At 44.8% G+C, this 27,488-nt stretch overlaps 1 protein-coding gene across 1 annotated transcript; it reads right to left on the bottom strand.

Annotated features, from left to right (window-relative positions):
- Positions 1-1,379: 1,379 nt before the first annotated feature.
- Positions 1,380-25,874, bottom strand: ZNF534 (zinc finger protein 534). The gene is given in 7 exon segments (XM_031004375.3): positions 1,380-1,826; positions 1,829-1,851; positions 19,616-19,744; positions 20,736-20,862; positions 23,325-23,406; positions 23,493-23,532; positions 25,553-25,874. Coding segments are annotated over 5 exon segments (606 nt in total). The 5' UTR covers positions 23,340-23,406; positions 23,493-23,532; positions 25,553-25,874; the 3' UTR covers positions 1,380-1,514.
- Positions 25,875-27,488: the final 1,614 nt, after the last annotated feature.

Below are 27,488 nucleotides of genomic sequence, written 5' to 3'. Positions count from 1 at the left end.
GGAAAGCTAAAACTTTTAGATGATAGATATAAATGACTCTTAAACTTTTAAACAATAGATATAAATAGCTCTCCCTTATATCTGTTACTCTATTCCAAACTTCAGATGAGTTAACCTCAAACATCTCTGAGATAAACTTTATTGACATCATAATGTCAATAATTTCGATATGTAGAGTGAATTTCAAATTTACACGCACTCTGAATGTAAATAGAAAAGACGATTTTTGGCTGGGTGTGTTGGCTCATGTTTCTAATCCTAGCACTTTGGGAGGCTGAGATGGGAGGATCACTTGAGGCTAAATGTTCAAGACTAGCCTGGGCAACAGAGTGAGTCCCAGTCTCTCTTGTAAAACACACACAGGGCCAGGCACGGTGGTTCACGCCTGTAATCCCAGCACTTTGCGAGGCCGAGGCGGGCGGATCACCTGAGGTTGGGAGTTCGAGACCAGCCTGACCAACATGGAGAAATCCTGTGTCTTCTAAAAATACAAAATTAGCCGGGCGTGGTGGTGCATGCCTGTAATCCCAGTTACTCGGGAGGCTGAGGCAGGAGAATTGCTTGAACCCGGGAGTTGGAAGTTGCGGTGAGCAGAGATCGGGCCATTGCCGTCCAGCCTGGGCAAGAAGAGTGAAATTCCGTCTCCAAAAAAACAAAACAAAAACAAAAACAAAAACAAAACACACACACACGCACAAAACAAAAACACACTTTTTTTTTTTTAAGTTGCTGAAGGGGTATCATTTCTTGAGTTAAATAATACAGGATTTTTTTTTTAATCTGTAATTGATGTACATTTAAGAAGACACTGTTTACATCAGGTCACCACAAAGTAGATTTACATATAACCATCAACTGCAGAAAAACAAAGTTTCTTTGTGATCCAAACACAAAGAAATGCTTTTTTTTAAATGATCTCTTCTTTGATCATAAAAAAAAAATGCAGTACTTTTAGAAGGTAAAGCTAGTAAGTTTACAGAAGTGTAAAACACCAAAACACTTTAAGCAAAAACGCTTTGTTTTTAAGAAAAAGGTATGACTTCTCGTTTTCTGTTCTTGGCGTAAATTTTAATTCTTTCCGGTAGAGCCAAAACCTCCTGAACCCCTTTTGGTGTCATCCAAAGCTTGAACTTCTTCTATTTCTGGATTAAAAAATCCGTTCACAAATGAGCTGTGCAATTCGATCACCTTTTTTTGACTTCAAACTTTTCTTTGCAAAAATTAAAGAGTACAATACCAACATTTCCTCTATAATCTTCATCTGTGACACCAGCTCCTACATCAACAAAGTGTTTTGCAGCCAAGCCAGACCTTGGAGCTACTCTCCATAACATCCAGAAGGAAGCGTTGTCTGAATGTCCGTTTTCACAAGAGCCTTCTCCATAGGTGGTGGTGTGTAATCACAGGCACTGTACAGATCGTAGCCCGCGTGCCCGGAGAGCCAGGCAACGCGGAGCTGCATGCCGCCCTCCTCCGCGGGCTGGGCCCGCTGGCTGGGTGAAACGGCGGGTGTTTTAGCTCCGCGGCAGCCTCTGCTCAGGCGGCCAACGCTGGACAGCGTCCGGGGCGTGCGGCGCCGCACTGCGCGGCCGAGGGGCGGGCCCGGCCCTGAGAGTCCCGTGGCCTCGGCCCTCTGCCGTGAGCCTCGCGCGTTTTGCATCGCCAAGCGAAGCAGAAACGGAAGGAAATGGTAGCAGAGCGAGGGGCGAGGGCAGAGGGGAGTCATTTCCCACAAAGTTTGGGCCGGTTGGCTCCTCAGCACCTCCGGACGCGCGCCAGGCTTCCACCCTGAAGACGCGCGCCAGGCTTCCACCCTGAAGACGCGCGCGTCCCAGGCCAGAAGTGAAAAATCTATGGGTAGAAAATTATAAACAGTGATGAAAGAAGTGGAAAGGTTACACAAAAAAGTAAAGGCTACCCATCTTTATGGGTGGGAAAAATTAATATTGTGTATATGATCATACTACCAAACGCAATGTACATATTCAACACATTCTCTTTCAAAATATCAAAAGACATTATTCACAGAAATAGAAAAAAATGAATCCTACGGCTGGGTGCGGTGGCTTGTGCCTGTAATTCCAGCACTTTGGGAGGCCAAGATGGGCGGATCACCTGAGCTCAGGAATTTGAGACCAACCTGGGCAACATGGCAAAACCCATCCCTACAAAAAATACAAAAATTAGCCAGGTGCGGTGGCATGCACCTGTGGTCCTAGCTACTCAGGAGACTGAGGCAGGTGAATCGCTTGAGCCTGGGAGGCAGAGGTTGCAGTGAGCTGAAATCGCACTACTGCACTCCAACCTGGGCAATAGAGACCTTGTCTAAAAAAAAAAACAAACAAACAAAAACAAAAAACAAAAAAAAAACTCCTAAAATTCATAGGGAACTACGGAAGATCCAAAAAAGCCAAAGCAATTCTGAGCAAAAAGAACCAAACTGAGGGGTATTACACTACCTGACTTCGAAATATACTAGAAAGTAATGGTATCCAAAACAGCTTGCTACTGGGATAAAAATAGACACATAGAGCAACAGAACAGAATAGAGAACAAAGAAACCACATCTTTGCAGCCAGCTGATTTTTGACAAAGAATATACATTGGGAAAAAAGACAGTCTTCAATAAATGGTGCTGGAAAACTGGATCTCCATATGCAGAAAAATAAAACTAGACCCCTATTTCTCACCATACACAAAAATAAAATCAGAATGGTTTGACATAAATGGAAGATCTGAAACTATAAAACTATAAGAAAACAATAGGAAAACTCTTCAGGGCGTTGATCTGGGCAAAGATTTTTTAGGTAAAACCTCAAAAACACAGGCAACAAGGGCAAAAATAGACAAATTGGATTATATTAAACTAAAAAGATTCTGCACAGCACAGGAAACAGTCAACATAGTGAAGAGACAAGTGACAGAATTAGAGAAAATATTTACAGTCTATCCTTTTGACAAGGAATTAATAAGTTGAATATATAAGAAACTCAAACACCACGATAGCAATTTTTTTTTTTAGACGGAGTCTCACTCTGTAGCCCAGGCTGGAGTGCAGTGGTGCGATCTTGGCTCACTGCAACGTCTGCCTTCCCGGGTTCAAGCAATTCTCATGCCTCAGCCTCCCAAGTAGCTGGGATTACAAGCACACACCACCACGCCTGGCTAATTTTTGTATTTTTAGTAGAGACAGCATTTCACCACCTTGGCCAGGCTAGGCTTCAACTCCTGACCTCGTGATCCACCTGCTTCAGCCTCCCAAAGTGCTGGGATTACAGGTGTGAGCCACCACACCTGGCCACAAACAAATTTTTAAAGCCAATTAGAAAATGGACCAACTATCTGAAAAGACATTTCTCAAAGGGAGACATACAAACGACCAACAGGCCTATGAAAAAATACTCAACATCACTAATCATCAGGTAAATGCATATCAAAACCACAGTGAGATATAATGTCATCTCAGTTAGAATGGCTATCATCAAAAATACAAAAAAAAATAACAAATGCTGGTGAATATGCAAAGGAAGAAAATGCTAGTACACTGGTTGGTGAGAATGCAAATTAGTATAGCCATTATGGAAAATAGTATGGATGTTCCTCAATAAACTACAAACAGAACTACCATATGATCCAGCAATTCCACTGCTGGAAAGAGAGAAAGAGAGAGAGAGAGAGAGAGAATGAGGATGGAAATCCGGATATCAAAGTGATATCTGCACACCCATGTTTACTGTAGCACTGTTCTCAATAGCCAAGATATGGGATCAACTTACATTTTCATCACAAACAAATGGATAAAGAAAATGTATATATAGACAATGGTATACTGTTCATCCTTTAAAAAGAATAAAATCTTGTCATTTGCGGCAGCAACATGGGTCAAAGTGGAGGTCATTATGTTAAATAAAATAAGCCAGGTACAGAAAAGACAATTATCTCATACTCTCACTCGTATGTGGGAGCTAAAAAAGTTAATCTCATGGAGGTAGAGAGTAGAATGGTCATTACCAGAGAGTGGGGAGGTTAGCACAGGCATGAAAAGAAGTAGGTTAATGGGTACCAAAAAAAACCAGAAGGAATAAGTTGTCATCTCCAGTAACATAGTAGGGTGACTATAGTGAACAATAATTTATTGTATATTTCAAAGTAGCTAGAAGAGTTGAAAGGTCATCAAGAGAAAGAAATAAATGTTTGAGGTGATGGATATTTAAATTATCCTGATTTGATCATTATCTATTTTATGTGTGTATCAAAATGTCACATGTACCATATAAATAAATACCATTGAAAATGTTAAAAGAATGATTTTAAGGTTGAATAACACTACTGAATTGTACACTTAAAAAGTTAAGAGACTAGAGCTCACGTTGTGTTCTTACCTGATTATATAAAACATTCTCCCAAATAATGCCCAAATAATGCAATTTTCAGGCACAGATGGTAACACTAGACAATTGTTTTTATTTTTGTAGAGATGAGGTCTCACTCTGTCATCCAGGTTGGAGCTCAGTGGCACAATCATAGCTCACTGTATCCTCAAACTGCTGGGCTTAATAAGTCTACTCAACTCAGCCTCAGATTCACAAGTAGATGGAACACCATGCTGGGCTAATTTTAAAAAATAAATTTTTTTTTTTGAGACGGAGTCTTGCTCTATTGCCCAGGCTGGAGTGCAGTGGTGTGATCTTGGCTCACTGCAACCTCCAACTCCTAGGTTCAAGCACTTCTTCTGCCTCAGCCTCCCAAGTAGCTGGGATTACAGGCTAATTGTTTTGTATTTTTAGTAGAGATGGGGTTTCACCATGTTGACCAGGCTGGTTTCAAATCCTGACCTCAAGTGATCAGCCCACCTCGGCCTTCCAAAGTGCTGGGATTACAGGTGTGAGCCACTGCGCCTGGCCAAAAAATTTTTCTTTTTAGAGATGAGGTCACGCTATGTTGCTCAGACTAGTCTCAAACTCCTAGCCTTAAGAAATCCTCCCATCTCAGCCTAACCCTAAACAATTCTATTAAACCTGTAAAGAAGTATTAACAGCAATTATATACAATTTGTCCCAGAAGGCAGAAGAGGAGGGACTACTTCCCAACTTAATTTATGAAATCATTATTATGGTTTGCCAAAACTAGGCAAAGGAATTAGAAAAAAAAAGTCTAAAAACTAAATTTCACATGAAAAAAAAATCGCAAAATTCTTAAGAAAATATTAGCAATAGGAATCAACAGTATATAAAAAGATTTGTACTCCATGATTTAATGGGGTTTATTTGAGGATGTAAGGCTGTTTAATCATTTAAAATTCAATCAGTGTTCTGTCTACTACACTGCGTTATGAGAAGAAAAAAATAAAATTTAATCAATGTAATCCACGATATTAACATGATAAAAAGATTTTAAAAATCATAGGACTCTATCAATAGAGGCAGAAAAAAACACAACAAAATTCAACACTTGTCTATGGTCTGACTTTCAAAACTGATAATAGAGCAAAACTTTTTCATCTTCCTGAAGAACACCTACAAACCTTAGGGAAAATGTCACTATTACTGTTAAAACAAAAAGAAAAACAAAAAACAAAACTGAATGCTTCAACACAGAGGTTGAGAATGAAACAAGCATGTCCACTCTTTTTGCCATACCATTAGAAATTGTACCCAGTGAAATAAAGAAATAAAAACAAATGTAAGAGACCAGAAAGGAGGATAAAATAGTATAGCCATTAACAGAATATATTAGTTATAATAGGGTGAATAATGTTCTCCCAAATGATGTCCATGTCCTCATCAACATGATCTGGGTTACTTTATGTGTCAAAAGAGGGTTCACAAATGTCATCTAATTAAGGATCTTGAGATGAGATTTTGTCCTGGTTCTTCTTATAAAGGTGATATCATCACAAGGGTCAGTATAAGAAAGATACAGGTGGAGTTAGAGTCACTTAGTAGTTGGTGATATGGTGAAAACATCAGGACAGAGATAAAGATATAAGATGATCTGCAACTGACGTTGAAGGTGGAGGAAGTGGACCATGTGGCAAGGAGAGATGCAGTCTCTGCAACCAAGGAAGGGTTAGAAAACAAATTCTTTCCTCAAGATTGAAGAACAATCACAGCATTGCAGATCTATATTAGGCTTCTGACATCCAGAACTATAAGACAATAAATTGTACGTCTGTGTGTGAGACAGGATCTTGCTCTGTCATCCAGTCTGGAGTACAATGGTGCAATCATAGCTCACTGCAGCCTCCGTCTCCCTTGCTCAAGCGATCCTCCCACCTCAGCCACCTGAATAGCTGAGACATCAGGCATGTACTACTACACTCAGCTAATTTTATAATTTTTAGTAGAGATGAGGTCTTGCCATGTTGCCCAGGCTGGTCTTGAAGGCCTGAGCTCAAATGATTCCCCTGTTTCAGCCTCCCAAAGTGCTGGGGTTACAGGCACGAGCCACCACACTCAGCCAAATTTGTGGGATTTTTTTTTAAAGCACTCACTTTATGGTAATTTGTTATAGCAGCAATAGGGAACCAATAAAATGATGTATGTAGAAAAGCCAAAAAAGTATAAAAAATCTCTAGAGTGAGTGAAATTTCAGGGTCTCAGGATGCACCATTGACATACAAAAATCTCTTTTTTAGGTGGGGACAAATCTGAAGGGAGAATGTTGGGTGTCAGTTTTCATGGTAATAGTGGCACTAATGTCATGTTTCCCTGTAATATCCTCTGGTGGGAATAGGAATATCATCCAGTGAGAAGAGGCAGAATGGCCTTGAGATTGAGCATGGAGATAATCTCCGTGTCACAAACTGTAATTGGCATGTGGTGGGGGATGACTTTTTGTTATTTATCATATTTTCATTTACTTCAACAAATGCTGGTTACCCTCCACACACTTGATTTCAAGCACCTGAAGAGAGCAAACACCCACATTAAGAGATTTTAGTTGACCATCTTATATCAACTTGGTACCTCCATTGAATTAAAGATTTAAAGGAACACTTCTTTTTCATAATTATAGAGAACCTAGTTCATATCAGTTATTGTCTTATGTGCATTTTCATGTCACAAAATTTTGTCTCAAAAGAAAACTTTCATTTATATATTCCCTGTGTTTTTCAGAGGAGTAACACAGGTAAGAAATGGAAATTATACATATAATAAGGATTACAATGTATGGAAGGAAAAATATAAGAAAAATTCTTGTTTTCAGAGGATCATGGCAGATGGCAGGGCAGGACTAACTTGCAGCTTCCACTCAGATGGACAGCAGTGTGTGGAGTCCTGCATCATGAATTTTTGCTCCAGAATGACTGCAAGAGTAAATTAGGAAGCCAAGAAAACCCACAGGACCTCTGAAGGAAGTTGATTGCTCTTGCTCCCGCAGGACCCAGGAGACACCCCAAATACTGTGAGTGCCCAAACTGTGTAAGTGGGAAAGGAAGATCGTCTGCCAAGAACACAAACCCTCACTGGCAAACCTGAAGGTCTAGATCATGGGAGAAGATTCTGACCTTACCTGGAACTCAGTCAATTTAGAGAACTGAGGCTGGGTGCTATGGCTCACACCTATAACCCCAGCATCTTGGGAGGCTGAGTTAGGTGGATCACTTGAGGTCAGGAGTTCGAGACCAGCCTGGCCAACATGGTGAAACCCCGTCTCTACAAAAAATACAAAAATTAGCCAGGCATGGTGGCATGTGCTTTTAATCCCAGCTAGTCAGGAGGATGAGGCAGGAGAATCGCTTGAGCACTGGTGTTGGAGGTTGCAGTGATCGGAGACTGCACCACTGCACTCCAGCCTGCGTGACAGAGCAAGACTCTGTCTCAAAAAAAAAAAAAAAAAAAAAAATTGGCTGAGTGAAAAACAGGGGTAGCGGGAAAAGCTCTCTGGGTCCCCTAGCAAGCCATTTTCTGCCTTGCCTCACAGGGGTCCTTGGGGAGGGCTGCCAGAGGCACTGGGAAAAGGCCACAGGGAGAAGGAAACCTCCAGTTGAACTTTGTAACAATTCCAACTGAATGAGAAGTCTCCTGGCCAAAACTCACGGAAGAGTATGAATCCAATGTGCAGACTCCACAGGCTGGGAAGCACGAAAGCCTTACTTGCTTTTGTAGTTGGGAGGCTGGTAGCCTGGGGCAAGTTCTCAGCCCTGCTTGCCCACTGCCTGGAAACAGACTTTGTGCTGTTGGGACATGGGGGCATGGTGGGAGCGAGACTGGCCTTTTGGCTTGTGCAGGAGCTGGGTGAGGCCTATGACTACCAGCTTTCCCTCACTTCCCTGACAATCTGCATGACACTGCAGAGGCAGCCATAATCCTCTTAGAAACGTAACTCCATTGACCTGGGAACCACAACCCCATCTCCCACAGCAGCAGTACCAAGACCTGCCAAGGAGAGTCTGAGCTCAGACACACCTAGCCCTGCCCCCAACTGATGGTCCTTCCTTACCCACCCTGGTAACTGAAGACAAAGGGCATATACTCTCGGGAGTTCTAGTGCCCTGCCCCCACCTAATCCTCCCCATACTACCACAGCTGATGCTCTCTTTTTTTTTTTTTTTTTTTTTTTATTGATCATTCTTGGGTGTTTCTCACAGAGGGGGATTTGGCAGGGTCACAGGACAATAGTGGAAGGAAGGTCAGCAGATAAACAAGTGAACAAAGTTCTCTGGTTTTCCTAGGCAGAGGACCCTGCGGCCTTCCGCAGTGTTTGTGTCCCTGGGTACTTGAGATTAGGGAGTGGTGATGACTCTTAACGAGCATGCTGCCTTCAAGCATCTGTTTAACAAAGCACATCTTGCACTGCCCTTAATCCATTCAACCCCGAGTGGATACAGCACATGTTTCAGAGAGCACAGGGTTGGGGGTAGGGTCACAGATCAACAGGATCCCAAGGCAGAAGAATTTTTCTTAGTACAGAACAAAATGAAAAGTCTCCCATGTCTACCTCTTTCTACACAGACACGGCAACCATCCAATTTCTCAATCTTTTCCCCACCTTTCCCCCCTTTCTATTCCACAAAACCGCCATTGTCTTCATGGCCCGTTCTCAATGAGCTGTTGGGTACACCTCCCAGACAGACGGGGTGGTGGCGGGGCAGAGGGGCTCCTCACTTCCCAGTAAGGGCGGCCGGGCAGAGGCGCCCCTCACCTCCCAGATGGGGCGGCTGGCCGGGCGGGGGGCTGACCCCCCCACCTACCTCCCGGACGGGGCAGCTGGCCGGGCAGAGGGGCTCCTCACTTCCCAGTAGGGGCGGCCGGGCAGAGGCGCCCCTCACCTCCCGGACGGGGCGGCTGGCCGGGCGGGGGGCTGACCCCCCCACCTCCCTCCCGGACGGGGCGGCTGGCTGGGCGGGGGGGATGACCCCCCCACCTCCCTCCCAGACAGGGCGGCTGGCCGGGCGGGGGGCTGAGCCCCCCCACCTCCCTCCCGGACGGGGCGGCTGGCCGGACGGGGGGCTGACCCCCCACCTCCCTCCCGGACGGGGCGGCTGGCCGGGCAGAGGGGCTCCTCACCTCCCGGACGGGGCGGCTGGCCAGGCGGGGGGCTAACCCCCCCACCTCCCTCCCGGACGGGGCGGCTGGCCGGGCGGGGGGCTGACCCCCTCACCTCCCTCCCGGACGAGGTGGCTGCCGGGCGGAGACGCTCCTCACTTCCCAGACGGGGTGGCTGCTGGGCAGAGGGGCTCCTCACTTCTCAGACGGGGCGGTTGCCAGGCAGAGGGTCTCCTCACTTCTCAGACGGGGCGGCCGGGCAGAGACGCTCCTCACATCCCGGACTGGGCGGCAGGGCAGAGGTGCTCCCCACATCTCAGACGATGGGTGGCCAGGCAGAGACGCTCCTCACTTCCCAGATGGGATGGCGGCCAGGAAGAGGCGCTCCTCACTTCCTAGATGGGATGGCAGCCGGGCAGAGACGCTCCTCACTTTCCAGACTGGGCAGCCAGGCAGAGGGGCTCCTCACATCCCAGACGATGGGCGGCCAGGCGGAGATGCTCCTCACTTCCCAGACGGGGTGGCGGCCAGGCAGAGGCTGCAATCTTGGCACTTTGGGAGGCCAAGGCAGGCAGCTGGGAGGTGGTTGTAGCGAGCCGAGATCACGCCACTGCACTCCAGCCTGGGCGCCATTGAGCACTGAGTTAACGAGACTCCGTCTGCAATCCCGGCACCTCGGGAGGCCGAGGCTGGCAGATCACTTGCGGTTAGGAGCTGGAGACCAGCCCGGCGGACACCGCGAAACCCCGTCTCCACCAAAAAAATACGAAAACCAGTCAGGCGTGGCGGCGCGCGCCTGCAATGGCAGGCACTCGGCAGGCTGAGGCAGGAGAATCAGGCAGGGAGGTTGCAGTGAGCCGAGATGGCAGCAGTACAGTACAGCTTCGGCTCGGCATCAGAGGGAGACCGTGGAAAGAGGGGAGAGGGAGAGGGAGAGGGAGAGGGAGAGGGAGAGGGAGAGGGAGAGGGAGCGGGAGCGGGAGAGGGAGCGGGAGAGGGAGAGGGAGAGGGAGAGGGAGAGGAGCTGATGCTCTCTTGCAAGCACCACCTCCTAGCAGGAGGCCAACCAGCACAAAAATAGTACATTAAACAACCAAAACTCAGGACCCTCACAGATTCCATTTCGCCCCCCTGCCACCTACACTGGAGCAGGTCCTGGTGTCCACAGCTGAGAGACTCATAGACAGTTCGTATCACAGGACTCTGTGCAGACAACCCCCAGTACCAGCCTGGAGCCTGGCAGACCTGCTGGGTGGCTAGATCATCCAGATGGGAGATAACAATAACTACAGCTCAGCTCTCAGGAAGCCACATCCCTAGGAAAAGCGGGAGAGTACTACATCAAGGGAATACCCCATGGGACAAGAATCTGAACAACATCCTTAAGCCCTAGACCTGCCCTCTGACAGAGCCTACCCAAATGAGAAGGAACCAGAAAGCTAACTCTGGTAATATAACAAAACAAGGTTTTCTAACATCCCCCAAAAAATCACAGTAGCTCACTAGCAATGGATACAAACCAAGAAGAAATCCCTGATTTACCTGAAAAATAATTCAGGTCAGTTATTAAGCTAATCAAGGAGGCACTAGAGAAATAAAATGATACAATAAATGAGGGGAGAAATTTCAGTTAAATAGATAGCATAAATAAAAAACAATAAAAACCTCAGGAAACAATGGATGCACTTACAGAAATGCAATATGCTCTGGAAAGTCTCAGCAATAGAATTAAACAAGCAGAAGAAAGAATTTCAGAGCTCAAAGACAAGGTGATTTTTTTGTTTGTTTTTTTGAGATGGAGTCTCACTACATCACCCAGGCTGGAGTGCAATGGCGCAATCTCGGCTCACTGCAACCTCCTCCGCCTCCCAGGTTCAAGCAATTCTTCTGCCTCAGCCTCCTGAGTAGCTGGGGCTACAGGCACTCACCACCATGCCCAACTAATTTTTGTATTTTTAGTAGAGATGCGGTTTCACCATATTGGCCAGGCTGGTCTTGAACTCCTGACCTGGTGATCTGCCCACCTCAGCCTCCCAACGTAAGATGAGGTTTCTGAATTGACTCAATCCAACAAAGACAAAGAAAAAATAAGAAAATACGAACAAAGTCTCCAAGAAGTCTCGGATTATGTTAAATGATGAAACCTAAGAATAATTGGCATTCCTGAGGAAGATGAGAAATCTAAAAGTTTAGAAAACATATTTAGGGTAATAATTGAGGAAAACTTTCCCAGGCTTGCTAGAGACCTAGACATCCAAACATAAGAAGCTCAAAGAATACATGAGAAATTCATCGCAAAAAGATAATCACCTAGGCACACTGTCATCAGGTTATCGAAAATTAACAACATTCCCATTCTGTGTGCTCAGACTTAAGAGAAAATGCATGTTTTCTCTTCCATTTCAAAAATAAGACTACTGTTTTCCATCTTTGCTAAACAGGAACTATTGCTATTCAATTGAGGAGGTGACCACCCCTTCCCCTCCATGATTGCTACCACGTAATCAGTACCTAACAACAATTATTCTCTTCCCATAAAAATGCCATGCCTTTCATGGCATGCTCTATTTTATGGTTATTTATTAGAGCACAGAAGTACTGCACCCTTGTCAAGAAAAGAGTGGGCAGAATGCCGTAAGCGTGACTGCTTCAAGCAGTCATCATTTTATGTTATTCTCTACCCATGTCCATGCTGTCTAACTCAGACAATATTTAATATAAAAAGACAGTGTTCTTCCAGGAAACTGAATAGAAGTGATCCTCAGCTAATGAAATCAGCCCTGGCATCCTGTTGATTCTTTCACTTGATTCTTTCCCAGAGACCACAGTGAAAGGCCTGTAGGAGGAGGTATATGTCAAGATCTCAAAGTTCAGGTTGAAAGTTATGAAGAGGAAAGTAGCTTTCTGCTGAGACCAGCTCAGTCATGGAGACCCTAACCCAGCGGTGCTAGAGGAATTAAAGACACACACACAGAAATATAGTGTGGAGTGGGAAATCAGGGGACTGACAGCCTTCAGAGCTGAGAGCCATGAACAGAGCTTGACCCACATATTTATTGAGAGCAAGCCACTGATAAGCATTGTTTCTATTGATTATAGATTACATAAAAGCATTCCTTATGGGAAACAAAGGGATGGGCTCTGGTTAGTTATCTGCAGCACGAACATGTCCTTAAGGCACAGAATGCACATGCTATTATTTGTGGTTCTGGAACGCCTTAAGCAGTTTTTCTGCCCTGGGTGGGCCAGGTGTTCTTTGCCATCATTCTGGTAAACCAACAACCTTCAGCATGGTGTCATGCCCATCAAGAACATGTCACAGTCCTACAGAAATTTCGTTTATGGCCAGTTTTGGGGACTGTTTTTGGCCAGATTTGGTGGCCTGTTCCCAACACTTTTAGGAAAAAAGAAAATAATAATTAAATCCTTTTCATGTTCTATAGTAATGGTCCTTGGATATCCTCAGCATATACAATCCATCTGTGTGGTTTTATCCAAGAAGTATATTTTGATTTCTAGTCATTTGGCAGGCCTCAGGAAAGCCTGTGCCACATACATTACATTTATATGATTTCTCCTTAGTATGGAACCTCTGATGTTCATTAATGCTAGAACTCATGACGAGCTTTCTGTACACAGTTTGTAAAGACTCTTTCATGAATAAATTATCTGATGCTGTCCAAGGTGTGAATTGTGACTAAAACATTTTACCACATATGTTGCATTTGTAAGGTTTCTCTCCATTATGTGGTGATTTGTATTTGTAAGGTTTCTCTCTATGTGGTGATTCGCAAGATGTGAATTTCAACTTGAGACCTTGCCACATTCATTACAGTTGTAGTTTGTCTGCAGTATGGATTACAAGATGGGCAGTAAGGCCTGAACATTATCTAAATGCTTTGCCACATTCACTGCATTTGTAAGGCTTCTCTGCAGTATGAATTCTATAGTGATTTGTTAGGGAATACTTGTGACTGAAGACGTTTCACATTGTTTGTCTATATTTCTAGACAGGGTCTCACTCTGTCACCCAGGCTGGAGTGCAGTACTGCAAACATGACTCACTGCAGCCTCAAGCTCCCACGCTCAAATGATCCTTCTGCCTCAGCCTCCCAAGTAGCTGGGAATACATGCATATACCAACACACCTGGCTAATTTTTTATTATTTGTAGAGATGGAGTTGTCCTCATGTTACCCAGGTTGGCCTCAAACTCCTGGGTTCAAGCAATCCTCTCACCTTGGCCTCCCAATGTGCTGGGATTATAGGTGTGAGCCACCATGCCTGGAGTACATTCTATATATTCATATGATTTCTTAAGCTCGGTGCAGCAGCTCATGCCTGTAATCCCAGCACTTTGGGAGGCCAAGGCAGATGGATCACAAGGTCAGGAGATCGAGACCAGCCTGGCTAACACGGTGAAACTCCATCTCTACTAAAAATACAAAAAATTAGCCAGGCATGATGGCATCATGTGCTTGTAGTCCTAGCTACTCAGGAGGTAGAGGCAGAATTGCTTCAACCCAGGAGGTGGCGGTTGCAGTGAGCTGAGATTACACCACTGCACTCCAGCCTGGGCATCAGAGGGAGACTCTGTTTTGGGGGGGGGGGGGGGAAAAAAGACTTATCTCCACTACAGATTACAAAATGAACAGTAAGACCTGAACACCCTCTCAATGCTCTGCCGCATTCATTACATTTGTAACGCTTCCTTCCAGTATGAATTCTTTTTTTTTTTTTGAGATGGAATCTCACTGTCACACAGGCTGGAGTGTAGTAGCACATTCTTGGCTCACTGCAACCTCCATCTCCTGGGTTTAAGTGATTCTCCTGCCTCAGCCTCCTGAGTAGCTGGGATTACAGACACCCACCACCACACCCAGCTATTTTTTTTATTTTTAGTAGTGATGGGGTTTCAACACATTGGTCAGGCTGGTCTCAAACTCCCGACCTCAACTGATCCGTCCGCCTCAGCCTCCCAAAGTGCTGGGATTACAGGCGTGAGCCACAGCACCCAGCCTCCAGTATGAATTATTTGATGTGCAAGATGTGAATTGTGACTTTGACTTTGCCACATTTGCTACATTTAAAAGGTATCTACAGGATGAATTTTCCAATGTTGTGCCAGATGTGCATTTTATTTGAAGATGCTGTCATTCATTTGTAAGGTTTCTCTCCAGTATGGATTCTGTGATAGTTGACAAGGTGTGTATTTTAAGTGAAGACCTTGCCACACTTGTTACATGTTTAAAGTCAATCACCAGTGTGAATTCTCTTGATGAGAGGTTAGGGAAAACATGTGCCTGAAGACCTTCTTGTATTCTTTATATTTCTATGGTTTCCTTCCAGTATGGATTAATAGATGGGTAGAGAGGCATGATTTCATATGAAATTCTTTGCCATATTTATTACTTTTGTAAGGCTTCATAATTTTTTTTGTTTTGTTGTTAAAGAGTTTTGCTCCTCTTGCCTAAGCTGGAGTGCAATGTTGCAATCTCAGCTCACCACAACCTCCGCCTCCCAGGTTCAAGCAATTCTCCTGCCTCAGCCTCCCGAGTAGCTGGGATCACAGGTGCCTGCCACCTCAGTCAGCTAATTTTGTATTTTTAGCAGAGATGGGGTTTCTCCATGTTGGTCAGACTGGTCTCGAACTTCTAACCTCAGACGATCCGGCCACCGTGGCCTCCCAAAGTACTGGGATTAAAGGCGTCAGCCACCATGCTTGGCAGCTTCACTAATTTTTTTTTTTTTTTTTTTTTTTTTTTGAGATGGAGTTTCGCTCTGTCACCTAGGCTGGAGTGCAGTGGCTCACTCGGCTCACTGGAGGCTCTGCCTCCCAGGTTCATGCCATCCTCCTGCCTCAGCCTCCTGAGTAGCTGGGACTACAGGTGCCTGCCACCACACCCAGCTAATTTTTTTTTTTTTTTTTGGATTTTTAGTAGAGATGGGGTTTCACCGTGTTAGCCAGGATGGTCTCAATGTCCTGACCACATGATCCACCCGCCTCGGACTCCCAAAGTGCTGGGATTACAGACGTGAGCCACTGCGCCCTGCCAGCTTCACTAAATTTTTAAGGCTTCTCTCTGGTATGAATACTGCAATGTTGTACTAGGATGGAATTTTTACTAAAGACCTTGCCACATTCATTACAACTGTAAGGCTTCACTCCAGTATGAATATTCCTATGTTGTGCAAGGCGTGAATTCCGACTGAAGACCTTGCTACATTCATTACATTTGTAAAGCTTCTCTCCAGTATGAATTTTCCTATGTCGCGCAAGGTGTGAATTCCGACTGAAGACCTTGCCACATTCATTACAACTGTAAGGCTTTTCTCCAGTATGAATATTCCTATGTCGCACAAGGTGTGAATTCCGACGGAAGACCTTGCCACATTCATTACAACTGTAAGGCTTCTCTCCAGTATGAATATCCCTATGTTGAGCAAGGTGTGAATTCTGACGGAAGACCTTGCCACATTCATTACATTTGTAAAGCTTCTCTCCAGTATGAATTTTCCTATGTCGTTGAAGGTTTGAATTCTGACTGAAGACCTTGTCACATTCGTTACATTTGTAAGGCTTCTCTCCAGTATGAATTCTACAGTGATAGGTTAGGGAAGACTTGTGCCTGAAGACCTTGCCACAGTCTATACATTCGTAAGGTTTCTCTCCAGTATGGATTAGAAGATGGGCAGTGAGATCTGAACACGTTCTAAATGCTTTGCCACATTCATTACATTTGTAACGCCTCCCCCCAGTATGAATTTTCCTATGTCGTGCAAGGCGTGAATTGCCAATAAAGACCTTGCCACACTCATTACATTTGTAAGGTTTCTCTCCAGTATGAACTTTCCGATGCCTTGCAAGGAGTGCAATTCGACTAAACCCCTTGCCACATTCATTACATTTGTATGGTCTCTCTCCAGTATGAACTGTCTGATGAGTGGTTAGGGAAGACTTATGCCTGAAGACCTTGCCACATTCCTTACAATCATAAGGTTTCTCTCCAGTATGGATTACAAGATGAGCAGTAAGACTGGAACACACATTAAATGCTTTGCCACATTCACTACATTCGTAAGGCTTCTCTCCAGTATGAATTTTCCTATGCTGTGCAAGGTAGGCATGGTGACTAACGACTTTCTCACTTTCTTTGTTATTGTAAGGTTTCTCTCCAGTATGAATTCTCTGATGTTGTGCAAGGTGTGAATTCTGATTGAAGACTTTGCCACATTCATTATATTTGTAAGGCTTCTCTCCAGTATGGATTCGTTGATGTTGTGCAAAGTTTGAATTGCTACTAAAGATCTCGCCACAGTCACTACATTTGTAAGTTTTATCTGCAATGTGGATTACTTGATGGTTAGTAAGGCTTGAAGACACTCTGAAGACTTTCCCATGCTCATTACATCCATAAGGCTTTTCCCTAATATGTACTTTCTGTTCTTGTGGGAGTAATGTAGAAAAAAGAAAATCATTTCTGTAGTTATTAAAAATATGGGTTTTGACACTGGAAAAACTTATTTGAACTGGTGAAACTGAAGAATTGTCACTGATAGATTTCTCAACATGCTTACATCCATAAATATTCCTTACAGCTTGAAATGGCTGCCATTCAGTCAGATGTAACTGAAGAGTTAATCCATGTTGATTTTTAAGTGACTTGTTTCCTGCATTGCTTCCCAATTTAGAACTCTTCTCTAGAAAAGCAAGAAAATTTTGGAACTTAATCCCGATTCTGGCATGTTTAAAGTCTGACAGAAAACAAGATTCTGCATCACTTCACTCAGACATTGAAATTATCAGCATACTTTGTTTTTATTGAGATGGAGTCTCACACTGTCACCCAGGCTGGAGTGCAATGGCGTGATTGCAGTTCACTACTACCTCTGCCTCCTGGGTTTAAGCAATTCTCCCTCCCAAGTAGCTAGGATTACAGGTGCCTGCCACCATGCCTGGCTAACTTTTTTATTTTTAGTAGAGACGGGGTTTCACTATGTTGGCCAGGCTGGTCTCAAACTCCTGACCTTGTGATCCACCTGCCTCAGCCTCCCAAAGTGCTGGGAATACAGGCATGAGCCACTGTGCCCGGCCAGTATCAGCATACTTTGTATAACATGTTGGTAATGCAGAAGACACAAGGGAGTGAGGTGATTTACTGAAGCATCTGGAATCTGCAGGAGTCAGGGGAATTAAGGGAGAGCTTGAGAGAGATTATAAGCTGACAAATACAAGAGTAACTAACAGCTTCTGTGAAAAAGCAGGGATAAGCCTCTTAAGGAAAATAAGATATTTAAGAGCAGCAGTGTAGATATTTGTAATAGCACTTTCACAAAGTCAGGAAAGATACATCCCAGAAAAGAATGGAGTGTTCTCACACCCTTACAGCAACTAAGGTCTCCCACTGAGCATTATAAGAAATAACTGAAAAATGTGGTTGTTTTACCAAACCTAAACCAAAAACTACCATACAAGGCCTACGAAAAGATGAGAAAATATGGCTAAAAGAATAACAAATAAATAAATAAATAAATAAAACTCCAGACACCAAACTAAAAGATAACAGAAATAGAAAACTAAATAAAATCAGAAAAACAGTATGTGAAAAGAATGAGGATAACAAACACAGGGGAAATCATTAAAAACAAGAGAACAGAAATTCTGGAGCCGAAATACAGTAACAGATGTAAAAATCCATTGGGGGGTTTAACAGCAGACAGCAAAAGGAATGGAAAACAGTGAGCAAACTGAAACATAAGTTATCCAACAGTATCAGTTCCAAAGACCACAAAGAAAACATGATGAAGAAAACCTTACAAACCCTAATACATTTTTGAGAGACTATAAGATGGAACAAAAGAACTGAATACACAAATTCAAGAAGCTTGACCATCACTAAAATTAACCCAAAGACATTCACACAGGGACATAATATAAGGAAATTATCAAAAGTCAAAGAGAGACAGAGACAAAGTTTGATAGCATCAACAAAAAAAGAGACTTGACATATAATAGGAAACTGTATAAGTCTATGTGTATTTTTCCAGCGGGTATCTTCAGGGTAGAAGGCAGTGAAGTGATACTGAAAGTGCTTAAAGAAAAATAAGGGCTGGGCACGGTGACTCATGCTTGTAATCCCAGAACTTTGGGAGGCTGCGGTGTGTGGATCATGAGGTCAGGAGATTGAGAACATCCTGGCTAACACGGTGAAACCCCGTCTCTACTAAAAATACAAAAAAAATTAGCTAGGCATGGTGGCGGGAGCCTGTAGTCCCAGCTACTTGGGAGGTTGAAGCAGAAGAATGGCGTGAACCCAGGAGGCAGAGCTTGCAGTGAGCCAAGATCATGCCACTGTACTCCAGCCTGGGTGACAGAGTGAGACGGTCTCAAAAAAAAAAAAAAAAGAAAATAAGAAAAACATCAATGAAGAATACTATATTTAGCAAAACTCATCTATAAAAATAATTCAGGCTTTCCTAGATAAAGAAGAACTGAGAAAGTTAATTAGAACTCAAAAATCATTATGTGAGGCTGGGCACAGTGGCTTATGCCTGTAATCCCAGCACTTTGGGAGGCTGAGGTGGGTGGATCACTTGAGGTCAGGAGTTCAAGTACAGCCTGGGTAATATGGCAATACTCCATCTCTACTAAAAATACAAAAAACTAGATAGGCATGGTGGTGTACACACACAGTCCCAGCTATTCAGAAGGCTGAGGTGGAAGAACCACGTGAGCCCCAGAAGGTGAGGCTGCAGCCAGCCATAATCATGCCACTGCACTCCAGCCTGGGTGACAGGAGAGAGACGCTATCTCAAAACAGAAAAAAGAAAATGAAAAATGTCTGTTCACAACTCAAAGGATTTCAGCTTTGGTTTTCCCACAGAATTCACCCACTTGCAGAGTTTCCCAAACACTATGTAATAGTGTGGCTTTGCAGAGTATAGTGGCTCAAGCCTGTAATCCCAACAGTTTGGAAGACCAAGCCAGAAGGATCCCTTAAGTCCAGGAGTTTCAGGCTGCTGTGAGCTATGATTGCCACTGCACTCCAGCCTGGATGACAGAGTGAGACTCTTCTCAAAATACAAAAATTATGGGGCCTCCACTCTGCCCACCTGAGCTCTCACCTGCGTTCACACCTTTGATGCACTCCCTGCCATCTGGATTGTTTACTATTTTCACTTCACTCTGCAGAGTCCAGGGATCTCTCTTTTGCTCCAACATGGAGGTAACACTCAGGTCAGGAAGACAGATTCCTACTTACAAAAAGAAAGAATAAATGTGTGCTGTGGCATCTCCAAAGTCCAAGCCCTATATTTAGGTAGGAGAAAGCATATTACAAATTAATCAAGAATAATATTTCACAAATTCAACCACTGACTGCCTCCTTCTGAATGCTAAGGAAACACTGTAACATGTAGACATCAAGCCCTCTTTCAAGAACTACTGAATCAAAAGCACACGGGTAGAAAACAGGGAACTGGATATTTTTTAAGTCTGTCATAAGGTTTCATGCATACTTCAGCCCTGGTGCCATCAATGATGAATCATGAAGGAAGCAGAATATCTGAAGAAAGGGGACATTTCTTTTTTTTTGAGACAGAGTCTCACTCTGTCGCCCATGCTTGAGTGCAGTGGCATGATCTCAGCTCACTGCAGCCCCTGCCTCCCAGGTTCAAGTGATTCTCCTGCCTCAGTCTCCCAAGTAGCTGGGACTACAGGCATGTACCACCATGCCTAACTAATCTTTGTATTTTTAGTATGGATGGGGTTTCACCAGGTTGGTCAGGCTGGTGTAAGGGGACATTTCAAGTTCAGAAAGCATAATGCTTTTCATTTCTTTTTTTTTTTTTTTTTTTTTTTTGAGACGGAGTCTCAATCTGTCACCCAGGCTGGAGTGCAGTGGTGCAATCTTGGCTCACTGCAAGCTCCGCCTCCCGGGTTCACGCCATTCTCCTGTCTCAGCCTCCCGAGTAGCTGGGACTACAGGCACCCTTTTTTGTATTTTTAGTAGAGACGGGGTTTCACCATGGTCTCAATCTCCTGACCTCGTGAACCATTTGCCTCGGCCTCCCAAAGTGCTGGGATTACAGGTGTGAGCCACTGCGCCCGGCCTGCTTTTCATTTCTTAGTCAACAGGTTTCAATCTCAGTCAAGCAATGCAGGGGCTCCCAAGAGACACACAAGAGAAAATGCAAAAAGATATACCAGAGCAGAAGCAGGCTTCTGGAGGGACATTATCCTCACCTAGGGAGATCAGGTTCCTGTAGTTCTCTAACATCACGTCCCTGTATAAAGCTTTCTGCCCAGGGTCCAGGCATTTCCACTCCTCCTGAGAGAATTCTATGGCCACATCGCTGAATGACAATTGCCCCTAAAAGGAAATCCACATTTCAAAAACAGGGTATGGAGAGAGTACTTATCTTCAAACAGAATGAGAAGACAGTTGTAAGGACTGACTCCACTGAAGCGAGCACTGTGACAAATCCACATTGAAGTATTCTTGAGCTAGTTATGTGTCTGTGATTGTGTTTTATTATACTTTTCCATAAGGAGTGATGACATTCTTTAAATCAGAGTAGATGTCTCCTTTTGTGGATAATACAAGCAATACAAACAAAAAATTAAACCAGGGTTATCTCTATAGAAATGTTAGGTAATATTGCCGGGCACGGCGGCTCATGCCTGTAATCCCAGCATTTTGGGAGGCCAAGGCGGTCGGATCACGAGGTCAGGAGATCAAGACCATCTTGGCCAACACGGTGAAACCCTGTCTCTACTAAAAATACAAAAAATTAGCCAGGCGCGGTGGCGGGGGTCTGTAGTCCCAGCTACTCAGGAGGCTGAGGCAGGAGAATGGTGTGAACCCGGGAGTGGGACATTGCAGTGAGCTGAGATTGCGCCACTGCACTCCAGCCTGGGTGACAGAGTGAGACTCCGTCCCCCGTCCCCCCCTCCAAAAAAAAAAAAAGAAATGTTAGGTATTATTTTTGACACATCAAGTGACATTTAGTATCTACCTGAGATACAGTAGCGTCTTCAGAGATGACAATGTCTACAGTGCTTTCTTTCTTTCTTTTTTTTTTTTTTGAGATAGGATCTCACTCTGTTTCCCAGACTGGAGTGCAGGGGTGTGATATCAACCCACTGCAACCTCTGCCTCCCAGGCTCAAGCGATCCTCTAACCTCAGCCTCCCGAGTAGCTGGGACTACAGGCTCACACCACTATGCCCAGCTAATTTTTGTATGTTTTGTAGAGATATAGTCTCACCACATTGTCCAAGCTTGTCTCAAACGCCTAAGCTCAAGTGATCCTCCCACCTCAGCCTCCAAAAATGCTGGGATTACAGGCATGAGCTACCACATCCGACCTATAGTGGTTTTTAAAATGGTCAAAATCTGGGCCGGGCGCAGTGGCTCACGCCTGTAATACCAGCACTTTGGGAGGCCGAGGCAGGTGGATCATGAGGTCAGGAGTTCGAGACCAGACTGGCTAACATGGTGAAACCCCATCTCTACTAAATACAAAAAATTAGCCAGGCATGGAGGTGTGCGCCTGTAATCCCAGCTACTCAGGAGGCTGAGGCAGGAGAATGGCTTGAAGCCAGGAGGCAGAGGTTGCAGTGAGCCGAGATTGCATCATTGCACTCCAGCCTGGGTGACAGGGCGAGACCCTGTCTCAAAAAAAAATAAATAAATAAAATACATAAAAAATGGTGAAAATCTGAAAACTGTGATGATAACAACAGCAATGGCTGAATAGAACACTTCCCATGTGATAGGCACTATTCTCAATGATTTACATGAACTAACTGGTACAGCAACAAAAGCCAATGAAAGAATAATCTGCTCCTATCTTACTGAAAAGACAACTCTTTCACATACACTCTAGCTTGCCCCAGGTGTGAGAACTGAAACAGCAGAGTAAGCACCAGATCACAGGTGTCTGAGCATGAGAATCAAACCTAAAGAATCAGACAGTTAAGTAACAGATCAGCATCAAAAGTAAATTGACAGTTACCTAATTCAGTAAATTTAAAACTTCAAGGATTAAAAACATGGAATTGCCTAATAGTTCATTATATATGCATATATATAATCGATATCCCCATAATACATTACTATAATGTTCTTATAGCCATTGCCTCATTGCCTCTTATAGCCACTATCAGGTATGATGCCTCATATCATCATACATGATAATGTAGAAAAATTTGAACATCCTGATAAACAGATGTAATTTCAACTGATAAAAATATATATATAATGATGACATGCTATTTATAAAAACTATAGGTTTGCTCATCTGTGCACTCATGCAAACACATCACATGTACACACTTACACATATATATACTAACACTCATATACACTAGTACACATATACATTTATATGGCCGAGATCACAAAATCACACTCCAGCCTGGGCAACAGTGTGAGACTCTGTCTCAAAAAAAAAAAAAAAAAAAGGAATTCCGCATGCAGCTTCTCTAGTCTTAGTCCACAGAACACTCACAGTGCATCCAGATGTGGCTCCTGAACAATCCCTGCTGCCCAACAGCACTGACACCACAAGGCCCACACCCCATCTCCATCCGTGTCTGGGTGTGAGCCCTTCCCAGGACCATGCCCAGTGGAACCTCTTCCCAAGTTCATGTCATTGGGTCATAGGGAACTGGAATCTTAAGTGGAAGTGAAAGGGACTGGAAGAAGCCATGGGTAAGTGCAATGAAATGAGTCAGGCAGGATGCTTCAGAGTCAGAGATTAGCAACTCCAATGCCTGGCATTTCAGGAAGAAAGAGAGACAGAAAAATCCACTGAGAACACTACCTTACCTGAGTGAGGGCCATTCCTGACTTCCTTTCTTTCCTCTTCTGAGTTGCTTCCTTGCATAATATGTCTCTTTGAAAGTGAATCCTAGTATCAAAAATAATGCTGTTTAGGGCTTAGAATCAACACACCCACTTCCTGTGCCATAGCCACACAAAAAGGGAAGACCTCACCTTCTGGAAAGATGGTCCTCTGCTGCCTACTGTTGATCTCCTACAGGAAAATCAACAAGTGAGTTTTTTACTCCCTTCCTCAAAACTCTCTCCTGTCCCATGGTGAGCGACACACACACTGCAGCAGTGCAGAGCTGGGCTTGATTAAGCTCCCCTTAAAAGCACAGACTTGGCCGGGTGCGGTGGCTCCCACCTATAATCCTAGCACTTTGGGAGGCCGAGGTGGGCAGATCATGAGGTCAGGAGTTTGAGACCAGCCTGGCCAACATAATGAAACCCTCGTCTCTACTAAGGATACAAAAAATTAGCTGGGCGTGGTGACACGGGCCTGTAATCCCAGCTACTCAGGAAGCTGAGGCAGGAGAATCCCTTGAACTTGGGAGGCAGAGGTTGCAGTGAGCCGAGATCGCACCATTGCACTCCAGCCTGGGTGACAGGGTGAAACTCCGTCTTAAAAAAGAAAAAGAAAAAAAAAAGGCCATGTGTGGTGGTTCACGCCTGTAATCCAAGCACTTTGGGAGGCCAAGGCAGGTCGATCACGAGGTCAGGAGTTCAAGATCAGCCTGGCCAAGATGGTGAAACCCCGTCTCTCCTAAAAATACAAAACTTAGCTGGGTAGTGGCAGGCACCTATAATCCCAGCTCTTAGGAGGCTGAGGCAGGAGAATTGCTTGAACCCAGGTGGCAGAGGTTGTAGTGAGCCAAGATTTTGACACTGCACTCCAGCCTGGGTGACAGAGTGCGACTCTATCTCAAAAAAAAAAAAAAAAAAAAAAAAAAGCACAGACCTCACCCTGACCAAAGCTCATGCAGAGCACAGGCCCCTCAGCCATCTGTGGATCACAGTGCTCAATTCTAGATACAGACTATAGTAGAATCCTTTTATCGATGTGCGCTATGTTCCAAGAGCCCCAGTGGATGCCTGAAACCTCCAGCAGTACTGAACCCTATTAATTCCACTTAAAGACTCCATGTTACAGCTTCTCACTGGCATATCCAAATTGTCAGCATCAAGGCCGGGCACAGTGGCTCACGCCTGTAATCCCAGCACTTTGGGAGGCCGAGGCAGGTGGATCACCTGAGGTCAGGAGTTCAAGACCAGCCTGGCTAACATGGTCAAACCCTGTCTGTACTAAAAATATAAAAACTAGCCGGCCATGGTGGTGGACACCTGTAATCCCAGCTACTCGGGAGACTGAGGCAGGAGAATTGCTTGAACCCAGGAGACAGAGGTTGCAGTGAGCCAACACAGTGCCACTGCACTCCAGCCTTGGCGTCAGAGTGAGAGTCTGTCTCAAAAAAACCCAAAAAAACAAATTGTCAGCATCAATACTCATCTGCCTGGAGGGCATTGTTAAGGGAAAAAAAAAAGGGTTACATGAAAAAAAAGCACTGAGATACCATAAAAGTGGATCTCATCCAAAATACCATTGGCCAAGTACAGTGGCTCATGCCTGTAATCCCAGCACTTTGAAAGGATGAGGTGGGCAGATCACCTGAGGTCAGGAGTTCGAGACCAGCCTGGCCAACATGGTGAAACCCCATCTCTACTAAAAATACAAAATTAGAGAGGCATGGTGGCGTATGCCTGTAATCCCAGCTACTCGGGAGGCCCAGGCGGGAGAATCGCTTGAATCCGGGAGGCGGAGTTTGCAGTGAGACGAGATCACGCCATTGCACAAGAGCAAAACTGAGTCTCAGAAAAAAAAAAAACAATTAAGTGACTAACGAGCAGATACAGTCTAAAGTCAGCCCTTGGTATCTCTGGGGTACACATCAATGGCTTCAACCAACTACAGACTGAATAATTACAAAAAATGAAAAAAAAATAGCAAAGTGCCAGGATTACAGGCGTGAGGCACCGCGCCCGGCCTAGAAGCCTCCAAGCGGTTTTAACACGCAGGGAAGCGACCTCCAGACTCTCTGGAGAATGTCCGAATTTACTTGGAGTGGATAGAGCGGTGCCGGGACTTCAAGGTCTGCATGAGCCCTCAGATCGCGGGTGTAGAAGCACACAGGAACTGGGCAGCCTAAATTCAATCTAGACAAAGGCAAACTCACAGGTGGCGGCTAGACGGTCTTTCCACGCAGTCAGGTGCTGGGTCTACAGGAAAAAGCGCGCGAAACGTTCACTCCACGATCTCGACTTCCGGGTCTGCAGGAAATTGCGCGCGCATCGTACAGGCCTGGCCGGGGGCCGAGGGCAGGGCCGAGACAGGGCGGGCTCAAGGCGGGGTCTATGCTTCTGTCAGTCTCACTCAGCGATCCTGTTTTAGGGTTTTGGAGGCGAGATCTGCTCAGCAGTCTGGAAACAGATCTTGCTGGGGCAGAGCAAAATCGGTTGGTGATTAGATTAGATCCACGAGAATTCCTGTTATTAAAATAAATTTTAAGTCCCAACTACTCTGGAAGCAGAGAGAGAAGAGAGCGTGAAAAGAAAGCAAAAAGAAAGACAAGGCCGGGTGCGGTGGCTCACGCCTGTAATCCCAGCACTTTGGGAGGCCAAGCCAGGCGGATCACGAGGTCAGGAGATCGAAACCATTCCTGGCCAACATGATGAAACCCCCGTCTCTACTAAAAACACAAAAATTAGCTGGGTGTGGTGGTGGGCGCCTGTAGTCCCAGCTACTCGGGAGGCTGAGGCAGGAGAATCACTTGAACCCGGGAGGTAGGGTTGCAGTGAGCCGAGATCGAACCACTACACTCCAGCCTGGCGATGGAGTGAGACTCTGTCTCAAAAAAAAAAAAAAAAAAAAAAAAGAAAAGAAAGAAAGAAAGAAAATAAGACTAGAGAGAAATAGCGCAACAAAGAAAAGAATGTAGGTGTCTGTGCCTGTGTGTGAGAAAAAGGGAGAGACAAGAAAGAACGAAAGAAAGACATTTATTTTTTTTTTTTGAGAGAGAGTTTCACTCTTGCTGCCCAGGCTGAAGCTCAATGACGTGATCTTGGCTCACTGCAACCTATGCCCCTCCCAGGTTCAAGCGATTCTCCTGCCTCAGCCTCCCGAGTAGCTGGGATTACAGGGGTGCACCACCACACCCGGCTAATTTTTTGTATTTTTAGTAGAGACGGGGTTTCACCATGGCCAGGCTGGTCTTGAACTTCTGACCTCAGGTGATCTGCCCGCCTCGGCCTCCCAGAGTGCTGGGATTACAGGTGTGAGCCACTATGCCCAGCCAGAAAGACAAATTTTAGGAATTAAGACACTTTGGAACTATCTGTGAAGGGGATGGAAGCTAAAGTGTGAAATGCTAAACCCTGCCAGAGTGGAATGCGCAGTATCATGCCAATGCCCCACAGAATAGAAATACTTTTTTTTTTTTTTGAGATGGAGTCTTGCTCTGTCGCCCAGGCTGGAGTGCAGTGGCACAATCTCGGCTCACCGCAAGCTTCGCCTCCCGGGTTCACGCCATTCTCCTGCCTCAGCCTCCCGAGTAGCTGGTACTACAGGCACCCACCACCATGCCTGGCTAATTTTTTTTGTATTTTTAGTAGAGACTGGGTTTCACCGTAGTCTCGATCTCCTGACCTCATGATCCACCCGCCTCAGCCTCCCTAAGTGCTGGGATTACAGGCGTGAGCCACTGCACCCGGCTAGAAATACTTTTCATCTACATTCCCCATTCACTCCAGAGGATGAGGTCAACCCTGTGCTCAATTCCAGAAACTTTCCTAGGGACACCACCTTGGGCATAGAGGACTAAGGTCAGTGTGAAGTCAGGTCACCAACTCTTTCTTTTTAAAAAAGCCAATAACTTTAAAAATAGGTATAAATTATTTAGTTTAAGACTTTTTTTTTTTTTTTTTAAAGACAGGGAATCAACCTGTGACACCCAGGCTGGAGTGCAGTGGCACAATCATAGCTCACTACAACCTTGACTTCCTGGGGTCATGGGCACCTCCTACCTCAGTCTCCCGAGTAGCTGGAAGTACAGGCCTGTGACATTGGACTGTGCTAATTTTTTAGTGTTATATATTATTATTACTTTGTAGAGA

Source organism: Gorilla gorilla, chromosome 20 (assembly GCF_029281585.2).
Source record: "Gorilla gorilla gorilla isolate KB3781 chromosome 20, NHGRI_mGorGor1-v2.1_pri, whole genome shotgun sequence".
Taxonomy (NCBI): domain Eukaryota; kingdom Metazoa; phylum Chordata; class Mammalia; order Primates; family Hominidae; genus Gorilla; species Gorilla gorilla.
The sequence above is the reverse complement of the archived record's forward strand: the minus strand, read 5'-3'. Positions and strand labels throughout refer to the sequence as shown.